Consider the following 9,516-nt stretch of genomic DNA (forward strand, 5'->3'; position numbering starts at 1 on the left):
CTCTTCATATTTGGGCATAGTACTCATACCACGCAAAATGTCATTTTATCCAAAATCCGGCACACGTGACCATTTCTTCTTTTGATACTAAGTTTTAAACGGAGTACATCCGCACACCTATCTGTAGACATGAAGCCTGTAGTCTGAGGGATTGTGGGGAATACATAGTGAATAAGTGTGAGTGTGTGTGCGTGTGCCTTCAGGCTACACATTGTCTCCTACACGCCTGTTTTGAACCTTAATAAGCCCAGCCTACTCTGAGCTCCCTGGATGTGAGAGGGGAGAGAAAATGCTTTTCTTACACTTCAATTTCACGCATATTTTCTTTTGCGACTAATGAGAGCCTTAAATACGGCGCCAGACGTCAGGCACGGCTGTGAAGGCTGACATTTTCACATTCAGCGGCACCTTGTCACCGCGGATGAAGTCCCTCTACCTGGCAGCTGAAGGGTGTGTGGGTGTGTGTGTGTGGTTGTTGGTCTATAACTGTGTGTCGGAGTTTATCAGTGAGGTGGTTTTGGTGACAGGACCTGACGCAAAACATATTCAGCAGCTAGAAGAAGAAAACAGGCCACGAGGACAAAATATGAAGTTGAGAAACAATCCTCCATCCGTCCTTCTCCACCTCCTCTATTGTGAGCGAATGGCCTGCTTCATGGAGAGGCAATGGGCCTAGTGTCTGTACCCAACTAACTAACTGTCCTGATAGACTGCATTTAATTGTTGTTGCGCATAGCTGAGGACTCGAAAGCCACGTGCTCATCATTGCTGCATTGTTGTCATCCTCCATGAGGCCTAAACAACGGTCTCCTCTCTCTTTTTCTTTTTTAAAAATCTACTGTACACACAAAATGGAAGTGTGGGTTAATTACAGAGCGGGAAATAAAATGGTGAAAATGAGACAGCTAGTGCCAGGGTTTATGCAATTATCTGCTACATCCAGTCATGGAGATGAAGGGGGAAGGGCAGATCTCCGTTCACATACTGTTGCGTTTGTGAATGGAGATGCCACACAGCTACGGGTTACCTGCTGTTCAGTATTCACTATGTGGTTTCTATTTCCCTTTTCCTATGTGGCCCAACACATTCGAATGGAGACGATCGCAGAAAGGAACACGTATGGCTGATACGCACACTTGATGGACATGTGATACTGCTTGGTTGGTGTCTGTCTCTGAGGCTCCCCGTAGTGGCCCCTGATATGGCCCATCGGCTATTCCTGTTCCAGGCAGGGCTTTGTGGAGACACGCGGGATGATGGTGTGACAGCTTTCATCTTCTGCAGGGCCCTGCCACTCACTGTAAACTCGTCTGGAACTCATCACCGGCCAGAAACAATTTTCAGTTTAATGTGCTCATTAGAAAACGCACAGCACCTACATAATCGTGAGCCACGACACACAGTGTTATTGCAAAAAAAAAAAAAATGTTTTCCTTTTAATGCTGCAGTAGAAAAAAAAGGTTATATGAAGTCATATAATGGGTGCTTCATTGTCAACAACAACAACAACAACAACACGGCACAGAATGCATAACAGTGTCTGTGCTGTTCACATGCCAATATTTTACACCTAAGATTTCCTTACACTGGCAGCTGTCAGTTACTTCAGCAAATGAACTGCCCAAAAAAATGGAGCAGAACTGTCAATCAGAGGTGAGGTAACTATGGTTACCTTTCATATCCCCAAAAGATAACGCTGCAGTGCGGAATTGTGGGAGAGTAAATTAGAGAGAGAAAAAAAAGAAAGAAATACCAATCCAAAGGCATCCTACGATATGAAACAACAACCAAGAGTGCTTATAAATAAAACGTGTGGAATTCTCCATTACTTCATAAAGTAACATCTGTTGTACAACCTTTTGTCTTTTTAACGTTCAAATACCGGCACATGTACGTACTGTCTTGTACTAGAGGTTTAACCCTTTGAGCACGAGGTGGAAGTAAAAGAGTTCTGGGTCATTTTGTTCCTCTTATTTTCATATCATTGGATTAAATAACATATTTTACAAAAGTATTGTGCAAAACAATTTCATTCATGTCTTCATATATTGTGCACCAGTAGATAGTCATACTCCTCTTAAATTAAAAATATAAAAATGATGCATAATTTAGACAGGAATTAGTATATATGTTTTTAGATACATTTTTACACAGACCTGAATTCATAAAGGTCCCTGATTTAAACAAAGTAAACGACTCCAGATTGAGATTTTGCATCACGTACGATGCATCTTTAGAGATTGGTTGTTGGACAGGGACATGTGGTGCTTTCATTGTGCCGCTTACAAACCACACAATAGCTTGGTCAATTCCAATCTAAAATAGTTTGTTTTGAGAAGGGTTTTGGGATCATTCGGGTAGAAGTGCTTGGCCGTACTCAGAGGGTTAAATTTCAGATGCTGACACCAGCACATAAAGATCACATTAACAAAAAGAGAGGGAAAGAGAGAGAGAAAAGAAAAGTGCACCAGATTTAGTTAACCAAATGTTCAACTAAACTGTTTCATTTATGCATGCAGCTTACCGCATCTCAAGGATGCCAGAATATAAAGAAATCAAATCCAATTTACACAACTTTCAAATACATACCACTTCATTTTAAAATATTGTTCAACCTTCATTTGTTTCATCAGTGACAACAGCACCTCTTTCTTCAACACTGCACATTTAGAAAATGACCGTCTTTTTCATAAAAAGGATAAACAAACAAAAGCTTCTTGGGCCAGAGTGAGTCTCCCTTTTAAAGAAAATCTGAAACCATGTGCCGAAACTAAACAGTAGTTCCACGGCATCTTTGTGCAGTTTCATCACTTAATAGTTTTTAGTCCTTTTTTGTTAAAAGAAATGTCTGTGAAAGGCTAAAGATAGAACGAGAGAGAGAGAGAGAGAGAGAGAGAGAGAGAGAGAGAGAGAGAGAGAGAGAGAGAGAGAGAGAGAGAGAGAGAGAGAGAGAGAGAGTGCAGCATGTCCACAGCTTAGTGCTACTGTTTCTCAAGCTCACACACATACATAAGGTGGTCCTCTGGGGATTTCCCATGGGTCTTGCTCAGGTGGAGCTTGACTGCGTGCTTGCTTGCAAAAGTCCGGTTGCAGAGCGTGCACTGATACGAGGTGCTGCTGCCGTCCTCGTCAGGGGAGGGAGACGGGGAGTGGGCGTGGGAGATGGAGTGAGGGTTGGAGTGGGAGTGGTTGGAGAGCAGTTTTTCGGACAGGCTTTTGGCGTGACGTGAGATCTGGCTGACAAGCTGCTCTCCAGACAGTTTGGCCAGGTCTCGGAGTCTGAAGCCCAGGTGAGACTCCAAGTGGCTGACGTAGGTGGAGGGGGAACGGATCTGAGAAGCACAGTCGCTGCAGAAGAACACTGGGTGGCCTGAGTCCAGGTTCTTTAAGAACTTCGTCCCTCCGGTTCTCCTCAGCTGGTACTTGACATTGGCCAGCCAGTGGCTGATGGTCGTCATGGAGAGGCCTGTGAAACGGGAGATGTGCATCCTCTCCTGGGGGCTCAGGTCTGACATCACGTACTTCCCATCGCCAGTCTGCCGGAGGCTGGCAGTAAACTGGGCCTGTAGGATCAGCAGGTGCTGGGGGTTCCAGTTGGACTGCCGGCCCTTGCGTTTCTGGGCTGGAGAGATCTCCTCTAGCTCCTCTTGAGTGGAACCCTCGAGGTCAGACCTTTCCGACAGGCTGGTGGGCGTGGAGGACTTGGAAGCTTGACTCTCTGTCAGGTTTCTCAGCATGTCTGATATGTCAGACAGGGCGTTCTCACGCAGCGGGGAGTTGGACATGAACGAGGCCACAACGGACGAGGCCTTGGCCATGGTGGCTGTGGAGGAGGGGGAGCCCGAGGAGGGTGTTGATGTGGATGACGACAGGGCAGCCGAACCCAGGGAGCTACTCTTTTCATTCTTGCCTTTGGTCAGGTCTATTGGCTGGTCGTTGTTGACGTGGTAGAAGTAGCGGTCTAAGTGCTCGTTGTTTTTTTTGGTCTGAGCTGGGGTGGAAGCGGCGACCGCGGCCTTCTCTGCCAGGCTGTTGCTCATCTTGAAGAGCATGCTCATGGGGTCCAGGGACGGCAGAGCAGGCTTGGCCGCCTTACCCAGGTGGACGTTCATCACGGACTGAAGCGCACTTAGAGGATTGACGAAGGGCTGCTCTGGCGGGTGGTCTGTAATAATGGCTGTGCCGCCACACAAGGCAGAGATGGGGGATTTGACAGCAGACTCCATTCCATTCTCCAGCGACTCCTTCATATTGGCGTCACCGTTACAGTCTTTGTGGCTGCCTCCTCCGATGCTCTCGGGGGTTTTAGACCCTCTCCTCCCTTTAGGGGACTCCCCTCTGGCTGACTCCCCGGCCTCGCTGCTGCAGGGGGAGGGTGTGGCTTGTCTCCTTGGGGAAGCCCTTACACTGGGCTCCCGCATCTTCTCCTCCACCTTGGCTACTTTCTCAGTCACCTTCTTCACCAGCTCCTCCATGGCGTGGAAGTTGTTTTTGGGGAGAGGAGAGGTCTGGCGGCTGGGAGGGGAGATCAGAGGTTGGTTTTTGGCATTTTGGAAAAGGGTCTCTCCTCCAGGGAACATGTACTTCAGGGCTGAGCTCTTCCCTGAGTTGGCCAGTGAGAGCTTCATGATGTTTGGGAGCTGGTATGCAGCATGGATGCTGGGGTAGCCCCCCCAGCTGGGAGCACCGTTCTGTGCTTTGTTGATGGCTGTTGTCACTGTGTTCTCCAAGGACTTGAGGATGTCAAACCCTCCCTTAGGGCTCTCCTCCAGATCTTCCTCTGTTAAGTAAGAGTATTTGGAGGAGATATCAAATTTCTCCTCTGTCTCGTCATCTCCGGTCTTCTTGTCTTTGCTGCTGTTAGCGGTTTCCTTCATACATTCCTCTTCCTTCTCCTCCTTCTTAATCTCCACAGCCATGGCAGGGGAAACACTAGAGGGAGGAGGTATGGGTGGAGGAGGTGGGGAGAATGCTGTGGCTGCCAGTGGCACAGACTGGAATTTCTCCTCACCAGCAGAGATGATCGGGATGGGTGTTGGGGGAGACTCCATGATGGGCTTGCCTTTCTTAATGGCAGAGTTTGTGACCTTGATGAAGTGACCGGTCACCATCATGTGTGCTGTTAGCTCCTGAAGTGTGTCGTGGGAGCTGCCACATTCCATGCATTTAAGGATCTGGGACTTCCTGGACTCAAACTGCCATGCATAACTGGCTCCATTCTGGTGTCCGTAACGGTTGTTTGGGGTGATGTAGGGGTTGGATGCCTTCTGGAGGGCGTCATAAGGGTCATTTAGGGAGGGTTTTGGGGTGCACCCATTGGAGTCTGGGGAGCTGGGGATGTCGAGCTCAATGGGGGCTCTCTTCCGGGCGGAGGAGATGATCTTGGCTGCCACAGGAGTCACTGGCTCCTTCAGAGGCACTTTCTGGTAGTGTTTTGTCTTAATCATGTGGACACTGAGGTCCTGCAGAGACTCAAAGGAATGTCCACAGTACATACACTTCAGAACCTTCTGAGCATCTTCTTTCCCTTCCATCTCCAGGAGGGATCGTTTACGTGGCTTGGACCAGCGCTTGGTGCCGTCGCTGTCCGTCTCGTGGTTGTCATCGCGGTAGTGGCCTGTCTCATTCATGTGTACAGTCAGCCCCACCAGCGTGTCGTAGGCAGCGCTGCAGTCCTTGCAGCGGAACTTACTGGCACCTGTGAAGATGGAGCCGTAGAGCTTGGTGCTCTGACGGTAGAGCTGCACGGTGCTGAACAGGTTGTTTTGCTCCGCTGCAGGGTGGTTGAGCCGGTTCTGGTTCTGAGAGACATGCTGGAGGGTCTTGGCTACGGCGGACTGGTGCCAGTCGTAACCATTGCCATTGCTGCCACAACTGCTGCTACTGCTACTGCTGCTGCTGCTGTGGCTGCGTGGAGGTTTCTCCACCGCTGGCGGCTGGGTGAGGTTGAGGTTCAGAGACGACCAGTAAGAGTTGGTCAGGAAGCTGGTGTAGATGGCCTTCATCTGCTCCAGGCTGTCTGGCCCGGTGGTGGCGCCGTCCTCCGTGGCTACAGCTGTGCTGGTGGCCATCGTGACAGAGGAAGATGGCGACAAGGGCGTTAGTGGCACCTTCGCGGCCTCCTCCTCATTTCTGAGAGAGGCACTCTCAAAGTCTGACATGCGGTCACTGGACTCACTCAGGTGAGACTCATTGTCCAACTCATGGCCGGAGAAGTCGGCCACGGGGGAGTCGTGGAAACCAGGCCGGTCATTGAAAAGGAAGTCCTTGTCTTGGCACATGTACTTCACCGCAGGCTCCTCCTCCCCGGCAGAGTCCTCCCCCTCCAGGTCTTCATCGAGCAGGGCAGCCTCCTTCTCATCCTCAGGGGCATACGCTGAGGAAACAGAGAGAGAAACAGAGAGAGGATTGTTATTACCACAGCACACCATGTCTAATGATGAAGATCTCCAATTTGGCATTCTTGCGATGCCTTGCATATCAGAAAGCTGATAGAAGTACTGGAATGTTCTTCCCATATCAGAAAAGCAAAGCAATCACAGACGAGACCACTTCATATCATCGACTGTTGCTGTAATTCCAATTCAACTTCCCCATTGCATTTACATTGTTTTCCAAATGGAGTAAAGTCCCAACCTCCCTTCCTCCCTCCCTCCCACCCCCTTTGTTCTTTACTGCAGAGACTGAGAAAGACAGAGAGAGAGACGAGGGAAAGGAAATGGCTCTTCAAACACAACTTGCCACCTTATTCTTCTCGAGGGGCAACAGCTTGAAATTAAAACCAAATTTGAAATTAATGAAGCACATTCTGGAGGTGGCATTCGTTTCTGAAGTAATAAATGACTTGTATCAACCTCCGAGACAGCAGTTCCTGTCTGTCAATTAATACGTCTTACGCTTCTTCTTCAGCCTCTAATGCATTTCTTAACAGACCCGCTCGCCATTTAAGCATGCATTTTCACTCATTACACGGCACGGGCGCGCCTACTTGTAAATAAAAATGAGCGTATGTACGTTTCCAAAGCCAAATCTCTCCGAGCAAAACACATTTACTTCAATTGCAACAGATGAGAAAGTTGAGTTATTATTTACAGTTTAGCCCGGAGAGTATACTTTCAATTTATATTCAGAACCCCTCCTGTTTAAAACAATCAAATGCGGATTGCAGTGAGATGGAAAGATACAAAAAAACAAACAAAAAAACACTTCCTATCATTGTGCAGACACAAACACATATGTGTTATTTGGTGATTGGAGGCCGTCTGAGAACAGTCGGCCGGAAGACAAGCTGAGATGACAGACAGGACATTGGGATAATTCCGTACATTCCTGACCGTTCCTGATTCCTAGCTGTGCATCATTCATTGTCCAGGTATGTAAACTAAAGGCAAGAATGACACTGACCATGGTGTCCCAGTGCACACGCTAACAACTGCCAAAGGTCACTTGAATATGAATGCTCTCAACAGTCAGAGCATTATCTATAAGAAACCTATAAATCACGCTTCGATAAGGGGACACTATAGCAACAACAACAAAAATAAGCAATCACTTAAAAGAATGGAACGTTTTTTTTAACTAAAACGTATACGAGCTTTGTGGCCACAGCCTCTTCAAAAAGGTACAGTTCCATCTGGTGACATTTGAGTAGCTACCTCCAGAACCTGCCCGCCATGTCACACAACACGCTCCAGTAGTGTTACTGCTGACTTCTATCTCAGAGCGGTACTGAAGGTGTGAGCACACTGCATCAGCCCAGACGCAGGGGGGGGGATCTCTGTCATTGTCAGGGGGATCATTCTGTTGCCTTTGGCAGTGTGGTGCCGTGGGATAAACAGATGCACTGAAACACGCAGCAGCTCCCAGGCGTTGCGCCGCAGTAGAAACGCTGTGCCTCCGGGCAGTCGTCCGTAGCCTTTCGACACGCAGCAAGTTGGAATCGGTTACCTCGTGTGTGCTAGTGTACAGGATGTATACAACAGAATACATTGGTGAAACAACTACTGAGCCAGGAGGAAATGTATTCTTACAGCCAATTATTTTGGTAGCATTTCTACTTCAAATGTTCCAACATTTCGGAAGAATGTCTACGACTTGTCACATAAATCTTAGGGATTACACTATTATTGTATAAAAAAAATATATATTTAACCGGGCAGGTCAGTTAAGAACAAATTCTTATTTACATTGACAGCCTACCCCGACCAAACCCTAACAACGCTGGGCCAATTGCCCTATGGGACTCTCAATCACAGCCGGTTGTGATACAGCCTGGAATTGAACCCGTGTCTGTAGTGACTCCTTTAGCAATGAGATGCAGTGCCTTAGACCGCTGCGGCATTCGGGAGCCCCAGAGTAGCCCGTAGAAACGTTTACATTTAGATGCATAATGGACATCTGCCATTTTGTGAACAGATGCAGTGATGCTCAGAAAAGCACAATTGGAATACTGAGCAGCAAAATATGGGACATCTTAACATGTAATCCAATACCACACACCACTCAACAGGCAACCCTGATCAGGCCATGCACACACACACACACACACACACACACACACACACTGCCATCTGTTCTGAATCAGCCAAAACGACAGCTGTTTAAGAGAAGAATGCCTTTGCTCAGGAAGCAGTCAGAACAGCATACACATCGAGGCCAAACACCCATGTGAAATCTCCTTCCTCAAAATACAACCCAGACATAAAGCTGTTAAATGTAATTAAAACACACACGGAGACAAGGAAGGGGGAGGGTCATTTTGACACCGAAGCCAATAAATCTGCAGTGCAACCTTTGCTACCGCACTAAATATAAACGTATAGTTCACCTAAAACATCATTGCAACACTGATTTTAATGTCATTAAAATGTGCAACTGAAAACACAGCGAGAGGCCAAAGTAATATGCCTCTCTCTGTGCCAATGCCAAGTCATTTTCCTACTGAACCTCCTACCTCCCTCTCAAGTGTGAACAAACCAGCCAAAACACTAACCTTGACCTGAATGTGACAGAACAAAAACCAACATTGCATGTGTGTGTGGGTGGGTGCGTGTGTGCGCGTGTGTGTGGGTGCGTGCGTGTGTGTGCGTGCGCGTGTGTGTGTGTGTGTGTGTGCGTGCGCGTGCGTGCGTGCGTGTGCGTGCGCGCGTGCGTGCGCCTACAAAGACAATGAAAGAGATACTGAAAGAGAAAGGGAGGCATTTGTGTGAATGATTCCGTTATTTACATGTGTCTATGTGCGTCTTGCATTAAAGGCATATGGAGATGGAATGTGAGGCAACACATTCAGCACAAAACACCTACTTAAACATCAGCTTTTAGCCTCAGGCATAGAGAGTGGAGCGACCGGAATAGATGTGGTAGGTAGGAGGGAAGACAGGCAGAGAGGAAGGAGGGAGGCCTTGGAATGACCTCAAACCTGAGGCCACACAGGGAGCATCTCACAGGCCTCTGGACCGGCGCCAGGCCACAGGGCCCCTAAAGTGACCGTGGATGTGTGTTCCAATATTGAGCTTT

At 48.0% G+C, this 9,516-nt stretch overlaps 1 protein-coding gene across 2 annotated transcripts in view; it reads right to left on the reverse strand.

Annotated features, from left to right (window-relative positions):
* Positions 1–1,327: 1,327 nt before the first annotated feature.
* Positions 1,328–9,516, reverse strand: part of LOC118373118 (teashirt homolog 3-like) — a 49,007-nt gene continuing 40,818 nt past the window's right edge. For both annotated transcript variants that reach the window (XM_052480385.1, XM_035759185.2), the window contains exon 2: positions 1,328–6,376. In XM_052480385.1, the coding sequence (XP_052336345.1) occupies positions 2,982–6,281 (3,300 nt within the window). In that variant the 5' untranslated portion in view covers positions 6,282–6,376 and the 3' untranslated portion in view covers positions 1,328–2,981. The remainder of the gene's footprint in view (positions 6,377–9,516) is intronic.

Source organism: Oncorhynchus keta, chromosome 2, assembly GCF_023373465.1.
Source record: "Oncorhynchus keta strain PuntledgeMale-10-30-2019 chromosome 2, Oket_V2, whole genome shotgun sequence".
NCBI classification, from domain to species: Eukaryota; Metazoa; Chordata; class Actinopteri; order Salmoniformes; family Salmonidae; genus Oncorhynchus; species Oncorhynchus keta.